Source organism: Balaenoptera physalus (genome assembly GCF_965194825.1).
Source record: "Balaenoptera physalus genome assembly, chromosome: 6".
NCBI classification, from domain to species: Eukaryota; Metazoa; Chordata; class Mammalia; order Artiodactyla; family Balaenopteridae; genus Balaenoptera; species Balaenoptera physalus.
This window is the reverse complement of record NC_138885.1, coordinates 131,527,609-131,548,968: the sequence shown is the minus strand read 5'-3', so window position 1 is coordinate 131,548,968 and position 21,360 is coordinate 131,527,609. Positions and strand designations below refer to the sequence as shown.

Below are 21,360 nucleotides of genomic sequence, written 5' to 3'. Positions count from 1 at the left end.
CTTCCACTGCAGGGAGCACAGGTTAGATCCCTTATCAGGGAACTAAGATCCCCCATGCCACGCAGTGCAGTCAAAAAAAAAAAAAAGAGTCCAGCAAAAATCAAGGAGCCATTCTTTAAGAATCAATAGGTGGGGGCTTCCCTGGTGGCGCAGCGGTTGAGAGTCTGCCGGCTGATGCAGGGGACACGGGTTCGAGCCCTGGTCTGGGAAGATCCCACATGCCGCGGAGCAACTGGGCCCGTGAGCCACAACTACTGAGCCTGCGCGTCTGGAGCCTGTGCTCCACAACAAGAGAGGCCACGACAGTGAGAGGCCCGCGCACCACGATGAGGAGTGACCCCCGCTTGCCGCAACTAGATAAAGCCCTAGCACAGAAACGAAGACCCAACATAGCAATCAATCAATCAATCAATAAATAAATCTTTAAAAAAAAAAAAAAGAATCAGTAGGTGGGCTTCCCTGGTGGCGCCGTGGTTAAGAATCCGCCTGCCAATGCAGGGGACACGGGTTTGAGCCCTGGTCCGGGAAGATCCCACATGCCGCGGAGCAACTAAGCCTGTGCGCGACAACTACTGAGCCTGCGCTCTAGAGCCCGCGAGCCACAGCTACTGAGCCCGTGTGCCACAACTACTGAAGCCCGCGCGCCTAGAGCCCGTGCTCCGCAACAAGAGAAGCCACCGCAATGAGAAGCACGCGCACCACAATGAAGAATAGCCCCCGCTTGCCGCAACTAGAGAAAGCAGCGCACAGCAACAAAGAACCAAAGCAGCCAAAAATAAATAAATTTATTAAAAAAAAAGGAATCAATAGGCTATATGGAATCTACAATTAAAATAGTATATATTTTATTATTTGCAAATTGTGTGCTACATATCTTTTATACCTGCAAAATATATTTATAATAAACTTAGGCATATATATATATATATATATATATATATATATATATATATAGTTTGTCCAGACAGCCATTTGCTTAACATATATCAACAAACCACTGTCTAAGCTTCAATTTCCTCATCTGCAAAGTGGGTCAGTAACACCTACCTCCAGAGTGACTCTGTGTGAGCATTAGATAACACAGGAATCTGAAGCACTCAGCAGAGGGTCTGGCCAATCATCAGCACTCACATGTTTGTCAGTCACCCCACCTGCCCATTCCTGGCCAGGCCAGAGGAGGGTTGGGGGCCCTTGTAATTACTTTACTTGGGCTCCTTCTTCTCCACATTAAAAGTCTACCTTGGGGCTTCCCTGGTGGCACAGTGGTTGAGAATCTGCCTGCCAATGCAGGGGACACGGGTTCGAGCCCTGGTCTGGGAAGATCCCACATGCCACGGAGCAACTGGGCCCGTGGGCCACAACTGCTGAGCCTGCGCATCTGGAGCCTGTGCTCCGCAACAAGAGAGGCCGCAACAGTGAGAGGCCCGCGCACCGCGATGAAGAGTGGCCCCCGCTCGCCGCAACTAGAGAAAGCCCTCGCACAGAAACGGAGACCCAACACAGCCAAAAATTAAATAAATAAAAATAATAAAATTAAAAAAAAAAAGAAAAGACAAAAAAATAAAAAAATAAAAATAAAGAGGCTTGGGTAGGAGGGGCGCTAAAAAAACCCAACAGTGTACCCTTAGGATGAAGGGGCGGATCTTCCCTTGCCTGAAGTCACCTCGGACTTAACAGTAAAACCCAGCTTATCACTTTTCCTCCATAAACCATTCGCATTCACGGGCACGGGTCCTGTCTTGATTTTTTTAAACATCAACCCCTGGCCACACAACTCCAATAACCTCGTGGCATTATACTTTCCACCTCCAATCAAGTGGTCATAAATACTGAGAGTTCTAGGGAGTTGGGGATTCATCCTTACCTCCTCCCCAGCCCCTCTGTCACGCTCTTCATCGGACCTGCAATTCTTCTCCAGCCACCTACGGAGGCCTCCCTGAGTCCAGCCTCCCGCGGGGCAAGTCTGTCCCCACAGTGCCCACCGCTGATCACATCAAGGCCCTGCTCTCCAAGCCTGGCTATGCACTGGATTCACCTGCAGAGCCCAGGTAGAGTTGGGTGAGGTCTGGGAAGCTGGTTGGCAGATAATTCTGGTGATCAGCAGTCTGGGGAAGGCCTGACCCTCAGGGAGCCCAGAGCTCCCTGTCCAACTGCGTCCCGTATGCACAGAGGCCAGCCTCCAAACACTCGCCCCCCCGCCATGCCTTGGAGCCTTTGTTCTTGCTGTTTCCACGGCAGGAACGCCTTCCCTTCCCTGATTACAAGGTGAATCCCCATTCACCTCTGAACATCTGTAGCAAATGTCAGCTCCTTTATGGCCTTCTCCCAAACTTGGGCAATAATTCCTTACATTCGTCATTCATGCAAACATTTCCTGAGGACCATTATTTTTTTTTTTAATTTATTTTTTAAACATCTTTATTGAAGTATAATTGCCTTACAATGGTGTGCCAGTTTCTGCTTTATAACAAAGTGAATCAGTTATACATATACATATGTTCCCATATCTCTTCCCTCTTGCATCTCCCTCCCTCCCACCCTCCTCATCCCACCCCTCTAGGTGGTCACAAAGCACCGAGCTGATCTCCCTGTGCTATGCGGCTGCTTCCCGCTAGCTATCTATTTTACATTTGGTAGTGTATATATGTCCGTGACACTCTCTCACCCTGTCACATCTCACCCCTCCCCCTCCCCATATCCTCAAGTCCATTCTCTAGTAGGTCTGTGTCTTTATTCCCGTCTTGCCACTAGGTTCTTCATGGTCTTTTTTTTTTTTTTTTTCCTTAGATTCCATATATATGTGTTAGCATACTGTATTTGTTTTTCTCTTTCTGACTTACTTCACTCTGTATGACAGCCTCTAACTCCATCCACCTCATTACAAATACCTCCATTTCATTTCTTTTTATGGCTGAGTAATACTCCATTGTATATACGTGCCACATCTTCTTTATCCATTCATCTGTTGATGGACATTTAGGTTGCTTCCATGTCCTGGTTATTGTAAATAGAGCTGCAATGAACATTTTGGTACATGACTCTTTTTGAACTATGGTTTTCTCAGGGTATATGCCCAGTAGTGGGATTGCTGGGTCATATGGTAGTTCTATTTGTAGTTTTTTCAGGAACCTCCATACTGTTCTCCATAGTGGCTGTATCAATTTACATTCCCACCAACAGTGCAAGAGTGTTCCCTTTCCTCCACACCTTCTCCAGCATTTATTGTTTCTAGATTTTTTGATGATGGCCATTCTGACCGGTGTGAGATGATATCTCATTGTAGTTTTGATTTGCATTTTTCTAATGATTAATGATGTTGAGCATTCTTTCATGTGTCTGTTGGCAATCTGTATATCTTCTTTGGAGAAATGTCTATTTAGGTCTTCTGCCCATTTTTGGATTGGGTTGTTCGTTTTTTTGTTATTGAGCTGCATGAGCTGCTTGTAAATCTTGGAGATTAATCCTTTGTCAGTTGCTTCATTTGCAAATATTTTCTCCCATTCTGTTGGTTGTCTTTTGGTCTTGTTTATGGTTTCCTTTGCTGTGCAAAAGCTTTTAAATTTCATTAGGTCCCATTTGTTTATTTTTGTTCTTATTTCCATTTCTCTAGGAGCTGGGTCAAAAAGAATCTTGCTGTGATGTATGTCATAGAGTGTTCTGCCTATGTTTTCCTCTAAGAGTTTGATGGTGTCTGGCCTTACACTTAGGTCTTTAATCCATTTTGAGTTTATTTTTGTGCATGGTGTCAGGGAGTGTTCTAATTTCATACTTTTACATGTATCTGTCCAATTTTCCCAGCACCACTTATTGAAGAGGCTGTCTTTTCTCCACTGTATATGCTTGCCTCCTTTATCAAAGATAAGGTGACCATATGTGCGTGGGTTTATCTCTGGGCTTTCTATCCTGTTCCATTGATCTATATTTCTGTTTTTGTGCCAGTACCAAACTGTCTTGATTACTGTAGCTTTGTAATAGAGTCTGAAGTCAGGGAGCCTGATTCCTCCAGCTCCATTTTTCGTTCTCAAGATTGCTTTGGCTATTCGGGGTCTTTTGTGTTGCCATACAAATTGTGAAAGTTTTTGTTCTAGTTCTGTGAAAAATGCCAGTGGTAGTTTGATAGGGATTGCATTGAATTTGTAGATTGCTTTGGGTAGTAGAGTCATTTTCACAATGTTGATTCTTCCAATCCAAGAACATGGTATATCTCTCCATCTATTTGTATCATCTTTAATTTCTTTCATCAGTGTCTTATAATTTCCTGCATACAGGTCTTTTGTCTCCTTAGGTAGGTTTATTCCTAGATATTTTGTTCTTTTTGTTGCAATGGTAAACGGGAGTGTTTTCTTAATTTCATTTTCAGATTTTTTGTCATTAGTGTATAGAAATGCAACAGATTTCTGTGCATTAATTTTGTATCCTGCTACCTTACCAAATTCATTGATTAGCTCTAGGAGTTTTCTGGTAGCATCTTTAGGATTCTCTATGTATAGTATCATGTCATCTGCAAACAGTGACAGCTTTACTTCTTCTTTTCCGATTTGGATTCCTTTTATTTCTTTTTCTTCTCTGACTGCTGTGGCTAACACTTCCAAAACTATGTTGAATAATAGTGGTGAGAGTGGGCAACCTTGTCTTGTTCCTGACCTTAGTGGAAATGGTTTCAGTTTTTCACCATTGAGGACAATGTTGGCTGTGGGTTTGTCATATATGGCCTGAGGGCCATTATTAGTCAAGCACTGTAATTACAAACATAACACACCTGCCTTTGAATCTGTGGGTGAGGAGGCAGACGTATAAACACAAAAAATTTTATTGCTATTCTTTTCATCTTTTCTCCTTGTTGTAAAAATAATGTACACACATTATAAAACCTTACAAAATTATAGAAAATAAGTTCCTCTGACATCACTATTACTAATACTTTAGTATATAATTATCCAGGTTGTACTTAACTATTTAATGAAATTGGGTTTCAAACATACTGTTTTGCCTAATTCGTTCGGGACATCTGTCCACACATAAATGCAGCTGTATCTCATTCTTTGAGAGCTGCAGGGTGTACAAATGTGTGGCTGCACCACAGTGGACTCAATTCCCTGGTAGTGGAAGTTTTGGTTGTTTCCAATTTTCCTCTGTTATAACAATAGTGTACGAAAATCCTTGTCTATACATCTATGTGCATTTTCATGAGTATCTCTGAAGGATAAAATCCTCGAGGCAGATTTCCAGAGGTGAAGGATATGAAATGTTAACAGCTGGCCCCAAACTGCTCTCCAAAAAGTTGGGTCAATTTATACTCTTACCAAGAGCGTCCAAGATTGCCTTGAACAGATAAATTATAATACTGCTTCCATTCATAATAGAGGCACCCAGAAGAGCATGGACAGTCTCAGCCCCGAGAGTCAGGAAAAGCAGCCAAGAAGAGGCAGCTCTTTAAGGTGGGTTTGATAGAATGAGTAGAGTTCTCGTGGAAGAGGCATTTGGGTGGGACATTCCAGGCAGAGGAAACAGCAGGTATTGAGGCCCAGTTGTGAAAAGACGTGGCAGTAGTTGAAGAACTGTGCGTAGGGGTGAAGAAGGCTGGAGCTGGGATCAGAGCCAGATTATAAAAGGTTGGGAATGCCCAGATAAGACATTCCCAGAGACTCCGTACAGGCTTGAGCACTCGGCATATCGAGCTACAGCAGTGTGCTGAAAACAGGGTCCTGTTAACTTTGGATTTCAGTCCCAGGCCCCTGCCCAGGGCATCTCGGGAGACCTGCAAGTGGTGACTCGGTCAATGAGTAGAGAGGACTCATCCCACCCCACTCCTCTCTACTCATCATTATCAATGCGAGTTTCTCCAGAGCTTGATTTGGTGTCTGGCATTTCTGGAACTGAGTTGAACCAATGTTAAGTCATGAAGGAAGGGCCAAACCACTTTCAGGATTGGATAGACGATGCTGGTGTTGAAGGTGCAGTGAGTGGTCCGCCTGTCCCTGAAACTGCCAGGTGACAGCAGTAGGGGATTCAGGCATAAGGAGGCCACCACGATTCACAGTTTACATACTGGCAGAAAGAGGATGGACTCTTGTCTCCAAGGCAACGTCACAGAGAAGTGAAGAGAGAGTGCTGCTTAGGGGCCTGAGCAGGCTGGGCTGTATCACCAGGACACTTTGTCTCTGGGCAAACTCCTGGAATAAGCCAAAACTCCACAAGAGGCTGGCTGTCTCCTGCCTGGAGTGGAAGGGAGTCCCAACAGCTCATGTCACATACAGAGTGCTCTCGGTGAGCCAGGAGCTTGCTAAACACTTTATACACATGAGTGCATTTAATCCTCATGGCAATCCCATTATCAACCCCATTATACAGATGAGGAAACTAAGGCACAGACAGGCGACAGGTAAGTGGAGGAGGCAGAATCTGAACCCAGGTAGCCTTATCCACTGCACTCCACTGCTGTGGAGGGGGATTCGGAGGGCTCTCCTGATCGCTCTTTCTGCCGGTGTGCCCTGCGTAGAGGAAAATGACAGCACCCAGCAGGGGTAAAATCACCATAAACGTTCAATGACTGTATGAACTCGTGAATGAATGGAAGCACCCAGAAGGGCTCCAAGACCAGGCACTGGAGATTCCTTCCCAGCTCCCAGCCATTGTCAATGATGCAAATACTTTTTCTGATTCAGGGCAAGCCACCAAGGCACCCTCCTTGGGCTCCATTATTCACTTGTTTACGCACAGGTGTCTACGATGCAAATATGCAGGTAGCTGTTCAAGTAACTCAGCTGAGGTTTGGGGTAAGGAGGGATTCTTTAGGAAAGTCTGGATTCAGAGTCCATCTGGCAGCATTGCACCAGCAAACCTGTTTGAATCTGAAACCAGGATCAAATGCATTTGCCATCTGGCAGTTTTCCTGTTTTGTTTTTAATTTTCAGATGGCACACAAACGCACTCTCATTTCCCTACAATCTCACACGATTAAGCGCTTGCTGTTTCGCTTGTCCTGAGGGAGTTGATGAGCTCGTCGCTGGCTGGGAGCTCCTGCTGGGCAGGGTGCGCAGAGGGAGGGATCGCCCCGCACAGGAAGGAGGCACCTACCTTGGCTTCAAAGAAGTCCTTGGCACCTTTGACGCCCTCCAGGGCAACATCGATCTCAGAAAGCTTCGCCAGCGCCATCAGCCCACTGTCTTCCTGTAGTTCCCCCGCTGCGGCCTTGTGGAATATGAGCAGGAACTACAGGGGAAGGTTGATTAGGGTCAAAGTCAGCATCACCGAGAGATCTGCAACAGTCCCCTCTGGCCTGAGCTAGGGTCATTATAGCCAAGCCTATTAAAAGGGGTGTATATGTGTCCGTGTGACAAATTATTTTGTCAAAGCTGAAAACATAAGGAATTCCCTGATGGTCCGGAGGTTAAGACTCTGCCCTTCCACTGCGGGGGGCATGGGTTCGATCCCTGTTCAGGGAACTAAGGTCCCACGTGACCCGTGTGAAAAAAAAAAAAAAAAAAAAGAAAGAAAGACAGAAACCAAACCTGCCTATTTTTCCACAAGGATGTAGGGGAATGGGCACCCTTATATCGAGTTGATGGGAGTGTAACTTGAACCAAAATTTTTGCAGGGCACTTTGGAAATATTTACCAAAGATAAAATGTTTTCACCCTACCAATCATTAATTCCACTGCTGGGAATCTATCCTTTAGAACCATTTACACAATAGTTTAAGAAGCATTGTCTGTAAAAGCAAAAAATTGGCAACATCCTAGTTAACAGCTATGAAAGAAAAAATCCAGTAGACCTGTATGTACTATTTTTTAAAACTAAATAATTCAATATTTCTGACATTTCTGAACCATTCCTATTTTCCATTTGTGTCCCATTTTTGGCATTAGACTATTTACCTTTTTTGGTGTTTTCTAAGAGATCTTTATAGAACCTTGTTCCAAATACTTTATGTTTCAAATACATTAGCTCTGTCACTTCCCTTTCAATTTTGTTTACAGCAAAATTTTTTCAAAAATTATCAACCTTTCCTTTTCTCTCACCAATGTTATGCTTCGAAAACCCTTCCTTGCCACCAAGGTTACAGAAACAATTGCCTGTGTTTTTGTCTACTGCCTTTATGACTTTTTTAAAAGCGTAAATATTTAATCTCAAATTTATTCTGATTTGTCATGTGAAGTTTATCATTAACCTTATTTGCTTCCAAATGGTTAGCTAGTAATCCCCACATCATTTATTGAATAATCCACCCCCTTCCTCCAGATTCAAAATGTGACCTGAATGAATTTGTCTTTAAAGCCAACTTGTACTAAGACCTCTGCAAAATAAATTTTTAAATAAATAAATAGGCCAACCTGAAAGAGCTGTCCCTGCCCCTCCCCACCCCCACCTGCACGTCCTTCCATCAACCCCAAGGAAGTTTTATGGCTTTTTACTTCTCTTCTTTAAAAAATTTTTGTGAATTTATCTATCAGACATTTTCTATCCAACTTCCATAATTTATTTTTCCATCTAGAAAGAATAAAAATTGATGTATTCCAAGTCATCCCAGAAAGAGGCTCCTCCAGGTTTTCAAGTGCCTAAAATATGTGTGAAATTTCAGTTTTCAGGGGTTTTTTTCATGACCATCTCCTCTAAAGATTGTCTTCCCCAAGAGGAAAGAACATTAGCTAAAGCAGAGTGAGAGGTAAGACAACTTCAGCACGCTTTTTCCAAATTCCAACTTGTGTCTTTTACTGCCAATGCTCTTAATCCCTAGAGGGAAGCGTGTTTCATTAAGTGAAAGTCTCGGCTTCCACCATCACCACCCCAAAACGCCTTGCCAGAAAGCCTTTCTTTGTAATTCTTGCTTCAGGGGTCCTAACTCCACTGTGGACATCGCCAAATACAAAGCAATCGGTGAAGCAAGATGCTCCAGGACTTTCAGGTTCACGGAGGCCACCATGGTCAGCTTGACTCTACAGAAATGCCACGTTCACCCACCTGCAGCTTCAAACTCTCTCACTAGAGGCCGACAGAGACTCAGTTTGCTGCAGACTATCTGAGCCAGAACACTGGCTCCAAAGAAGCCTTGGAAATCAAGCCTACTGAAGGAGGTGAGGCCCCCCAAGAATAGGATGGGGGACAAGGGGGCAGGGGGACGGTTGTGGTCAGGCTCTCATGGAAGAGACTGAAGTAGCCAAGACTTCAGCGCTGCAAACGTGAGCCTCGGGCAGAGAGAAGGAGTAAAATACCTATCCATCCCTCAGTACCCTGCCCATCCTTAAAGCACTTAGTTACAGAAGCCACCCCCCTCCCCATTGCTCCATACGGTAAACACAAAACAGATAGCTCCTCCATACCAGGGAGGCAGCTTAGGAAAGATGGAGCACTGCCCCCAGCCTAGCAGCAATCCAAGTGACCTGACGGGGAGGGGGTGTCTCTTCATCTCTGAAACTCATTTTTCTCACATCTGCAGCAGAGATGACAATGTTGGTATTTACAGAAGGACTTAAAGTATTCCTCAAGGGTCCCGGCTACGTGTGCTCACTCTCACTCTGCCAGCTCAGCGGATGACCACCAGCAGCTCTGTCCTAACTTAGGGGTCCCCCCAGCCCCAGCCAGTTAAAAAAGAAAAAAAAAAATCCAGCTCAACCTGAAAATGTTCAGCCTTCCCTAAAGCATGCCAGACTTTCCCATTTAATGTATTACAATCACCAATCCCTGAATGACAATTTCTCCAACTGCCCAGCCTTGTTTGTCTCCCTATTTATAGTCCACAAAGACTGGTATGTTGTAGAGAATTGGAAAGTGTCCTAGCTGTGACTCTGAGCAAAGAGGGGGGAGGGAAGGAGAAGCAGAAAACAAAGAAACAGAGAGAACTAACAAAGCTAAAAAGCAGTTTCAGACACAAGCTGTCAAACGCTTCTGATAAATTTAAGGAAATTTTTTTTTGATTGAATTTTTTTTAAAGATTTTTTTGATGTGGACCATTTTTAATGTCTTTATTGAATCTGTTACAATATTGCTTCTGTTTTATGTTTTGGTTTTTTTTGGCCGCAAGGCATGTGGGATCTTAGCTCCCCGACCAGGTATCAAACCTGCAGCCTTAGCAATGGAAGGCGAAGTCTTAACCACTGGACCGCCAGGGAAGTCCCAAATTTAAGGAAATTTTAAATTTCATGGCTCTGATTGATGATGTAAACACTTGCCCACATTAGTTGGAGCTCTTAGATGGCAAGTGACAGAAACACACTTGTTGGCTTAAGTAAAAAGGAGGTATTCGTTATACAAAAAGGATGTCTCAAAAACCCAAGGGTAAAATGCAGTGACCTGGAAGAGGAATGGAACAGGGAGAGGCAATGTTCTCAGGATTGGAGGCAACATTCCCTCTCGAGCTCTTGTGTCTGGACCACGTGGGAGAAAATGGTTGCCCCACACTGAGTTATTCTTATGGGAAGAGCCACCTGCACAGCCCACGTGCAGTACTTCAGCCCCAGTTTCAAATTCCCAGAGAGGGAATCCAACCGACCTAGTCTAGCCAGAGGTCCATCCATGGTCCAATCAACCATGAACAGGCAGGGGTGCAACCCAGTACAGCCAGAGCTGCCAGGGACCCACCCCAGAGAGGGTAAGGTGGGAGGAGAAAACAGGACCTACAGTTCTCAGTACGAACATGTAATCTAGTAAACCCCTTATCCAGCCTTTGTACAAAACTACCACACATCTGGTCTTGGAGCAATTCTGCTTTGAGACAGATGTAATGGAATTAGTAAGGACTACAAGAAAAAGAGGGGAGGATATTAAGGCCTCGCTGTCTGCCTCCAAAGGAGAATGAGGTGGTGAGTGCCTGGAATCGGATTCTAGATCCCTACAGCTATGGACATAGAACTGCTGACTCTGGTCCATCCTTATGACTTCTTCTACATGTCTGCACACGTACATAAACCATAAATGCAAACAATTATATTTTATTTTTTAATTAATTAATTTATTTTAATGATTACTTCTTTTTTAAAATATTTATTTATTTATTTTTGGCTGCGTTGGGTCTTCGTTGCTGCGTGCAGCCTTTCTCTAGTTGCGGAGAGCGGAGGCTACTCTTTGTTGCGGTGCGCAGGCTTCTCATTGTGGTGGCTTCTCTTGTTGCAGAGCCACGGACTCTAGGCGCGCGGGCTTCAGTTGTTGTGGCTCGTGGGCTCCAGAGCGCAGGCTCAGTAGTTGTGGTGCACAGGCTTAGCTGCTCCACGGCATGTGGGATCTTCCCGGACCAGGGCTCGAACCCATGTCCCCTGCATTGACAGGTGGATTCTTAACCACCACACCACCAGGGAAGCCCTAAACAATTATATTTTATATACAGTTTGGAAATTTGCTTTTATCCCTGCTTTTTACATTGTCAACATGTGTTCTCTGGTCATCAAACACTGTGCTATTGAATACATCATCATTTTTAATGGTTCTATATATGCCATCTTCTAAAATGCCCCTCGTGTGCATATATTATTTTCATAATTGGAAGAGAAATGGTTTAAAAGAAAGATCGATTTCCTTGTATGTTGGGGGAAAGTAGCTTTTATTTAGATGTAACTCACTTCAGTTGAGTTAATCCAAAGAAAAAGAAAGGGAATACAAACTCACCAAGCACCTACAAAGTGCCAGGTCATGAGGACACCTGTGATGATGGTGGAGCTGTTGACTATGGTGCCTCGTGGCACATGACCTGGGTCTAGCCAATCACAGCACCCTGGATGCAATGACTGGTCCAGGAGGTGGGCGTGTATCCCTATTAGGGCCAATCAGAAGCCTTCTCCTGAGACTGGTAGGGACTCTGGGATAAAGAAGCCCTCTATCCCCTGGGACAATGTAGCCTGGAGCTGCCAGCAGCCATCTTGTCATATGCCAGGGACAACACCCTATTTGGAAAGAAAAGATGAGGTGGACACAGAAAAAGGCACATTCAACATACGGCAAGAGGAAGACTCTGAATTACTTGTGACTAAAGCACTTCCACTTCTTCATCTCCCAGGTATGTAAGCCAATAGTTGTTTGTTCTTTTCTTGTTTAAATTAGCTAGCATTCTCAGTTGCAATCAAGAGTTGCAATCATTCCCTCAGTTGCAATCAAGAGTTCTAACTGATGGAGGCATAGAAAGAGAACTTGGTTCTCGAAACAGTCCTGAGCAAAAGCTATTAACAGCCCTATTTTAAGGACAGAAAAACTGAAGCTGAGAAGTAAAATAACTTGCTCCAGTTATGCAGCTCTGTGTGGAAGATGGAGGTTGGGCTGTAAGCCTCTTCATTACACAAACACAGCATCGGCCCACTAGTGGCTTACAACATGTGCAGAAACCAGGAGAGTGAAACACTAAGAGCAGGAGGTTAGGCTGTGGAGTATTAATGGCAAATGCATCTACACGTCCAAATCCTGTACCTCTGGGTACAACTCCTAGAGCTGGGACCACAGTGGGGCTCTGAACTGACAAAAGACTGAATGTGAATGTCACCGAAGGCCTGTAGGCAGGTTGAGGGCCCACAACAAAACCCTTTGGAGATGTCCAAGCCTCTGATGTCCACCGTCTGCGCGAAATGGCCAAGCCAGCAGCTAACCAAAAGCTAACTGAGCATCTTGGATGCAGAGAGGGGCACATTTGGGTGGCTCCTGGGTAAAACAGGGGGAGGGATTGTGTCTTAGCTCAGTTGCTGACTTGCACAGACTTTCTAAGCACCCTCAATTTCTGTTCTCCAGAGGTCACAACTTTGCCGTAGAAGTTCTTTCCCCAACCTTGCCTCCAAAGCTTCGCCAAGGCATGATCCTTTACCTTCTATACTCCAGGGGTACCCAGATTGGAAAGAGTCAATGCCCAGCCTGAATGATACAAAGGAACCAAATGAGAGGCGAGGGAGACAGAGAGGCAGCTGGGAAGTTGAATGTGGTGAATGATGGGGAGAGGCTGTAACCCAGGCCCAGCCCTGAGCTGGGACCTAATTTCAGGCAAGTGCTGACCCTTTTGGTCTTCTAGCTCCTTAGCCTTGAAATGAGAAGTCTGGCACCAGATTATCCTGAGCGCTATGCCCAACACAGGTTTTCGTGATCCATCTCCATATCCGCCAGTTCAGGAAAGGAAGAGATGGAAGATTCTGGAGTTGATCTGTGGGCAGTGAGAGGCAAGGCCAGCTGGGGAAGGGACTCATGGCTGCTAGGTCAGCTGCAGAGACCCCCAGGAAGAGCATCCAAAGGCCCTATCTAGCCTGGAAAGATGACCAGTATTTGGCTAAAGTTCTCACTCTCAGAAACCAGGATGCCTGCACTCCACTCTTTCTGGAATAACCGAGGTTAAACACTAGGAGATAAGAACAGTCCTCTCTTCTCTCAACTCCCGAGGGCCCCAAAAGAGACACGACTGAAAATGAGACCACAGCAGCTGGGCTAATGTCCAAGCCTTTAGCCTGGATGGTGTCGCTAAAGTTATTCTAATAACAGGTCACTGACATATCTAAAAACCTTTCCGCAAGACTCAAACACACAAAACATGGAATCCCCTTCCTTGTGGAGCTGCATCCTTGTCATGGAAGAAACCCAATGGCCTTGAGATTTATTCCCCACAATAAAAATGGCTGAGGTTTTCATCCATTGGGGGATCAGGTGACACCATGTGCTCTTCCAGGAAGATATCTGTACGAACACAATTTCAGGGTTTCAAAGACTAAAAAAACCCATCCTTGGACCTGTTTGGAGGGGAAGGTCCATGGGCACAGAGTAAGACCCTTTGTATAATTTCTTTTTTCTTTCTTTCTTTTTTTTTTTTTTTTTTTTTTTACTATTTTTAAATGCTTGTTATAAAATTAACAGTTTAAATATATTTTTTAAGTATAAAATTATAAAACCACCAACACTTTGCACCCACAAACATCCACAATGAATATTTTGGTGAACATCCCTCCAGATTTCTCAGTACTTACCATTTTACCCAAATGAGGTTATCCTACCCACACTGACTTTCAATCTGCTTGCTGAGCATTTTTTCATGCCAGCACTGTGGTTCACTAGCTCCTTAAATTTATTTTAAAAAGCAGAACTGTAGGTTAAATATCCAAGAAGCACTCAAGAGAGGCCAAAGCCATTTTCACTCCAGGGGATGGTAAATCTGCAAGTCCTCTCACTCAGGGCCACCCCCCTCCTCCAGGGGCTCAGGGCCAGCAGGACGCAGGTACCTCACGGAAGCTGAGTTTGCCATCAAAGTCCTCGTCCACCTCCTTGATCATGCTCTTCAGGCCCAGGTGGGTCTGGGGGGCCCCGAGCTTCTCCATCATCAGCTTCAGCTCCATCAGGTCAATGAAGCCATCCCTTCCGGCATCATACCTGTAGGTCAAAGGCAGGGCGCTGGTGAGGGATGGCCATGGCCAGGACCAAAGGACACTTGTTAATCTACCAAATGTGTAATGCTTTTGGCCTTATTTACTGAAAAATGACTCAAAAGACTCCTGCCTTGCAGTGCCCACCCGGGTCACTGCATTGGAAGGGTCCCCTCTCTCTCCTCCAACACCTCTGGGGCTCTGCGGGATATGACTCAAAGTGGGTCTTGTACTGCAGGAGTGTTTTCATGTCTTTCAACTCCTTAATTAGGCCATAAGTTTCTTGAGGATGAAAAACATGCTCGTCTGCCTTGATTTTTCCCAGTTTGGGTCAACGAACATCAACTGAACCTCCTGATGCTGGACCATAGAAGAGCTGCTGCAGGGTGCCCCACGCACCCACTCTATTACGTGGAGCAACTGACAGTTCTGGAAGCCTCCCCTTGGTCACCGGCCCCTGGGTCTCCGCCGCTCCCAGTTCCACCAACCCCTCCTCTCATCCTCTGGTCCCCTGTCTCTGGAAACTGCTTCCCGCCCTGGTGCTGGGCTGTGAGTCGGGCCTGGCCCCAGCACTGCGGTTTCATGCTTTGCCCTCCAGCTCACAATCTAGTCTCCAGGTCTGAATGGTCACACCTGTGTGTCACAGATGAGCGGGGTGGTGGCTCTGCCCTCCTGGCCAAGTTTCGACACAGAGCCAGCACCTCTGCTGGCTGTCCCCCCACCCCCCAGCCACATGCAGGAAACGACCCCAGCCTCCCCATGGCAGGGGTCCTGGTCCTGCCCTCTACTCCCGAGTGCCTGGTCAGCCCCGTGGAGCCCTCCTCAGCCTTCTGTCCTTCTGCCCCGGTCACTCCACCACCCCCGCCCCTATACACTCGGGCTATTATGGAGCTTCCTCACAGACTCGCTGGCTCTTTTCCCATCAAGTCCATCCCATTTTCCGCTCCCCAGAGATCACCTGTTGCTCAGGTATGAACATCATGCTTTCAGAAACAAATCCGTTCATAATAGCCCAAAGGCAGAAACGACCCGAGTGTCCACTGACAGATGAACAGGTAAACAAAATGATATATCCATACAGTGGGATATTATATATTTACACAATAGAATATTATTCGCCATTTAAAAAATGAAATTCTAATACATGCTACAACGTGGATGAACATTGTCAACATTATGCTAAGGTTGAAATAAGCCAGACGCAAAAGGACAAACGCTGCATAATTCCACTTATATGAGGTATCTAGAATTCATAGAGACAGAAAGTAGTTACCAGGGACCAGGAGAAGCGGGGCGTGGCGGGGGGGGGTTATTATTTCACGGGTTCGAGTTTCAGTTTGGGATGAGGAAAAGGTCCTGGAGATGGGCGGTGGCGAAGGTTACACAAGAATGTGAACGTACACTGATCTCAACACTTACACGGTTAAGATGGTAAACATAAAAATCAAATACATGAACAAACAAACAAAACAGGCTTCTTCACTGTCTATCACCCCCCAGCCCCAGCTCCACAAAAGAAACCACCATTGTTAGGAACCGCAGTACCAGCCGCCAAGAAATGTAGCCTGTGGGCAACTAGAAATCTAACCCTGTGGGCTGGTGGTATTTTGAGGCCCATGTGGTCACGCTGGAGATGAGGCCCGGTAGTCCCCAGTGTGCCCTGCTCCAGCCACAGTGGCTGACTCATGCCATTCCTCCCACCCAGAACATACCTCCACCCACCCTCCTCGGTGGCCTTTTCTGTCCCCTGGAGCCGCGGAGCCGCCCCTTCTTCCTCTGATCGCTGGCAGCCCTCTGTGCCTCAGCAAACGCCACCTCCTTCAAGCAGGTCTGCGCTCCCGCTGGGCTCCCACTCCCTCCCTGCCTGGAAGGATCACGTTGTGAGATGCTAAAGGACACAGACAATACCCCTGGAATCCTGTTGGTGAGCTCTGAGGACCCTGAAGGACAAGACAGGTGTTCCAGTGTGGTTTCCAGGAAGCGGGCAGAGTGTATGAATCACAGATGGACCAGCCCAGGATCTAGTATTATCAAGGGATGGCACTTAAAAGAGGAAGCAATGATTGCTACGGGTCGCCTAAAAGTGATTCAAGGATTGGCCTCATTTACTTGGTTTTTAACTTCTTTTTATGGATTTTTTTTGCTTTTTTTGTTTTTGGCATGCATGAGGGATCTTAGTTCCCCGACCAGGGATTGAACCCATGCTCCCTGCAGTGGAAGTGTGGAGTCTTAACCAGTGGACTGCCAGACAAGTCCCCACTTCTTTTTAAAATAACAGCTTTATTGAGCTATAATTTACATACCATAAAATTCACTCGTTTAAAATTGCACAACTCAGTGATTTTTAGCATATTCACAAGGTTGTGCAGCCATCATCACTATCTAACTCCTCTACATTTTCATCACCCCAAAAAGAAATCCATGCCCTGTAGCAGTCGTTCCTCATACCCCTCTCCCCAGCCCCTAGCAACTACTAGTTTGCTTTCTGTCTCTATGCTTTTGCCTATTCTGGACACTTCATATAAATGGCATCGTACGATATGCGACCTTCTGTGTCTGGCTTCTTTCACTTAGCATAATGTTTTCAAAGTTCACCCAGCTTGTAGCACACATCGATCAGTACTTTATTCTTTTTTTATTCATTGCTGAATAATATTCTATTGTATAAATATACCATATTTTGTTTATCCACTCACCTGCTGATAGATGTTTGTGTTGTTTCCACTTATGGCTGTGACGAATAATGCTGCTATGAATACTCACATACAAGTTTTTTTGTGGACATTTGTTTTCGTTCCCCTTGGGTATATAACCAAGAGTAGAATTGCTAGGTCATATGCTCATTTGCTTTTGAAACAGGGTTGTCAAGCTGGTCCAACAGAAAACTATGATGACTGACCTATTATCTCTACCAGAGTCAGCAAGCCCCCTCTATTAGGCTTCTGGGGAATGCCAGGGAATGCCATACAATTCAGCGGCTTGCCTGTTAGGTGTAGGGCCACCTAGGAAGAGTGCTGACTATCAAATTTGCTGGTGACACAAAGCTGGGACAGAATCTAGGCCCAAAGGATCTCAGCAAGCTGGTGACGGCCGGAACTGGGCTCTGTGTGTGGACATGACAGAGATGGGTATTAGCCAAGCACAAGGAAGACCTTTCTGGCAAAAACAGCTAACACAAGACCTGAGGTGAGAAGAGCTCTTACAAACAGGCCGGAGGGACGGTCTCTGTTACAGGGAGTCCTAGTCAAAGTAAACAGGCTTCTTTAGTGTGGAACTTTCCAGAGCCTTCCATATGGTCACGTGTCTGAAACTTACCAGAGGGAAACAGCACCCAGACTCATCCGACCACACAATCCTCTGTGTTCAGGGATTTTCCACTGGAGGAGGCACGTCTAAGCAATCGAGTGTTCCAAGGAAAACACTTTGGGAAGCGCTCCTCAGGGCAATTCTACCTTAGGCAGGCGGCCCGTTAAACGGCCCCTATGTTCCCCTCCAGGCCGAGATTGTGAATGAATGTCCTCTGCCCGCTGCTCAGCGAACAGTGCATGTTCCTGCGAAGTTTGCAGAGGAGACTGAAGCCACGAAGGCGGATGCATTCAAGATGTGGATCTTTCGGAGCAAAGGCAGAGGTTTGGTGTCTGAACTCAGAGAAGAAAGGAAGGAAAGTGAAGGGAGGACGAGAGCCGCTGAAAAGCTCAGGGGTAAAGAGAGGGGAGGGGGTCCCAGAACAGGAGATGAATTGGGGCAAGATAAGAAAAGGTCAGGGAACAAGGCAGGAATTTGTCCTCACCCAGCAGGGGCAGGAAGGACCAGGGCTCCCCGCTCACCTGGACCCACAGCTAGCTCAGCCTCCCCAGCACAAACGGTAGTCAACATAGGGTCATGGCAGAGAGGGGCTTGGAGACCTTATCCCTGGCATTTCTCTGGGGTTCTAACTGAGAAGAGTCAAGAAGGGTTGGAAAACCTCTTTTAGGCCCTCAAGCCGAAACATTCTCCAGGCCTAAGAAAGAGGACAAATATGTGAGAAAGGGCCTTGGCAAAGTCTGGGTGACAGGTTAAAGGAATTCCAATTTCTTTCAATAAGCAGGAAATTTTGGTTTGACCACTTTGGTGAGTATGTGCCTGGGAGCAAAAGCACACCACCTCGGTGGACAAATCCCAGACAGAAGAAAGGGCCAGGGGACTTCCATGGTGGCACAGTGGTTAAGAATCCGCCTGCCAACGCAGGGGACACGGGTTCGAGCCCTGGTCCAGGAAGATCCCACATGCCACAGAGCAACTAATCCCGTGCACCACAACTACTGAGCCTGCGCTCTAGAGCCCGTGAGCCACAACTACTGAGCCCACGAGCCACAACTACTGAAGCCCGCGCGCTTAGAGCCCATGCTCTGCAACAAGAGAAGCCACCGCAATAAAGCCACGCACCGCAACCAAGAGTAGTCCCCACTCACCACAACTAGAGAAAGCCCGCTTGCAGCAACGAAGACCCAATGCAGCCAAAAATAAATAAATAAATTTTAAAAAGAAAAAAAAATAGAAAGAAAGGGCCAGGTGTCCTGCCGGGAGCACCAGTTTGGCACACGAATAAAGCCAGTGTGTGGACTGAGAGGGGATGTCTCCAAGGCAAGAAGGGCAGGAAAGAAAGGGGTCACGAGTCAGCCACTGCCTCAACTCCCAGGGACTCAGCAAAGACTGCGTCCCTTTGTTCCTGCCTGAAGCACCAGCCAAGCCCATAGTTAAGTCCTGGGAGGACCATAAGTTGACCACATTAGCGGTGTCCTTGCCCCTCCCCATGGAACTGGGATTTGTAATCCAGAAGTGCATCCTTCCCTCTTTAAAGTGACCATCTCCGAGGGTATGTCCACAGCCACTTCCTCCAGGGCCTGCATAGGCAAGACAGGCAGGAAAACCCTCCCAGGTCCCCCTCATCAACTTCCTGTTTCATCTGCTCCTCTCAAAGAATCCGACTACCATATGCGTTCCGCACACACAATGGGATTCAAAGCCCCTAATAACTACAACTAGCCTGCTTTGCAGTTCCCAACACATTGTCTCATATACTAACCCTTTCATCTTCACGACAGTCCTATGAGGAATTCGTAATAGCCGCCTGCGTTTACTGTTTATCGCGTGCTCACTAAGTGCCAGGCACTGTGCTAAATCACCTGATTTAATTCAGCGGTGCTGTGAGGTGGTAATGAGTCACCCCCTTTGACAGGTCGTGAAAGCTGAGGGGTGCAGTGAAGCCAATTGCTGTGGATCAGAACTAACCTGGCGCTTTCAAGCGGGTGCTCGGCTTCACGTGGGAACAGGGAAGGCAGGAAGGACCACGAACTAAGCTTCTACTATGTGCCCCTTAACTCAGTGGGGAGCCAGGGGATGGGTAGAGTGCATACACAATGTCCCAACAAACAGACCACTAGTTAACTGTGCGATTCACACCTTTTACAATTTATATCTGATGACTTCGGTAGGAATAATTGGAGCCATGTTGCTGAGTCCCACACGTGTGTGGGTTCTGATTCTGGTCTCGGAGTGCGGTATCGCCAGCTGCCCACATACGCAACATTATTCACTTTTGCCCGAGAGAATACCGATGTCTCACAAACATTTGAAGAAACGGTCTCACCGACACAGCCCTTCAAATAGATTTGATCTGCTTTAACCCTCCAACACTCCTTTAAGGAATGTCACACTGTCAGGCTGACGAAGAAACCAAGCCCACCTAGGTCAACCAACCGAAGGTCACTAGGCCCAGCGAGGTTAGCCCCGGGGCATCCCCACTTGATGCCCAAGCCCACAGCCCGACCGCAGGGCCGGGCAACACCGCCACCAGACGTAGGTTTGGGGGAAGAAAGACTTGATAGCAGGTCGGTCCTTACAGGATGCCAACGTGGCCCCTCCAGTGACAGTTGACAGAGACAAGCCAGCCAAAGCTGAGGCAGAGAGGTGTCCTGGGGAAGCAAGGTGTTAAACGGATAAAGGCCCTTCTGAAAGCTGTAGGACAACTTCAGCAATGCATTCCACCGTGGGTGCGCTTGAAGGACGCTGGAGGTGAGGACCCTAGCAGAGGCCTCCAAGGCTGCACCGGGGGCAGAGCACGCACCCTCAACCTGCTCAGAGCCCCTCTCCTCAAGTAACTGCAGCGTGAGGACCCCCTGAGACAAGGCCGTCTGCGAACAGGTGACCTTACGCCAAACTTCTGGGCCCGTGGGAGAGATGAATGCGGTCGGATTTGTTTTCTTCATTCTGGAAACCCCTTTGCTTCCAGTCCTTCCACGAAAATTCCATCACATTCTTTGCAATTTGGAATCCAGCCCCTCGCAATTTGGAATCCAGCCCCTTGCAATTTGGAATCCAGCCCCATGGAAAGGGAGCAGCACCTAGAAGAACCTGCCCAGGTCGGGCCCACCTGCACTGCCCAGCTGGCAGGGCCACACACTAGGTGTGGGACCAGGCCCCAGGGGAGTCAGGGAGGGAGCTCCATCCCTAGGCTCATCTGGGGCTCTCCTTCTCCCTACAAACCTGGCCTAAGCTGCACCGCTCTCCCCCTATTTCTTTTTCTTTTTTTTAAAATAAATTTATTTATTTATTCATTTATTTAATTTTTGGCTGTATTGGGTCTTTGCTGCTGCACACGGGCTTTCTCTAGTTGCAGTGAGCGGGGGCTACTCTTTGTTGCGGGGCGCAGGCTTCTCATTGTGGTGGCTTCTCTTGTTGCAGAGCACAGGCTCTAGGCGCGTGGGCTTCAGTAGTTGTGGCACACGGGCTTCAGTAGTTATGGCTCGCGGGCTCTAGAGCACAGGCTCAGTAGTTGTGGCGCACGGGCTTAGTTGCTCCGTGGCATGTGGGATCTTCCCAGACCAGGGCTCGAACCCATGTCCCCTGCATTGGCAGGCGGATTCTTAACCACTGCGCCACCAGGGAAGCCCTCTCCCCCTATTTCTAACCATCAAAATATTTCCTTGCCCCACCTCCCAGTAGTTTATATCTTTCAGATGCTTGCAGGCTCATTGGAGTTCCCTTAAGCCCTTGGCTCCTCCCCTTA

At 46.8% G+C, this 21,360-nt stretch overlaps 1 protein-coding gene across 2 annotated transcripts in view; it reads right to left on the bottom strand.

The window, feature by feature from the left end:
• Positions 1-21,360, bottom strand: part of EFHD1 (EF-hand domain family member D1) — a 42,320-nt gene that overhangs the window by 4,889 nt on the left and 16,071 nt on the right. For both annotated transcript variants that reach the window (XM_082466324.1, XM_082466325.1), the window contains exons 2-3: positions 14,172-14,319; positions 7,078-7,212 (exon numbers count right to left, since the gene is read on the bottom strand). In XM_082466324.1, coding sequence (XP_082322450.1) covers positions 7,078-7,212; positions 14,172-14,319 — 283 coding nt within the window. The remainder of the gene's footprint in view (positions 1-7,077; positions 7,213-14,171; positions 14,320-21,360) is intronic.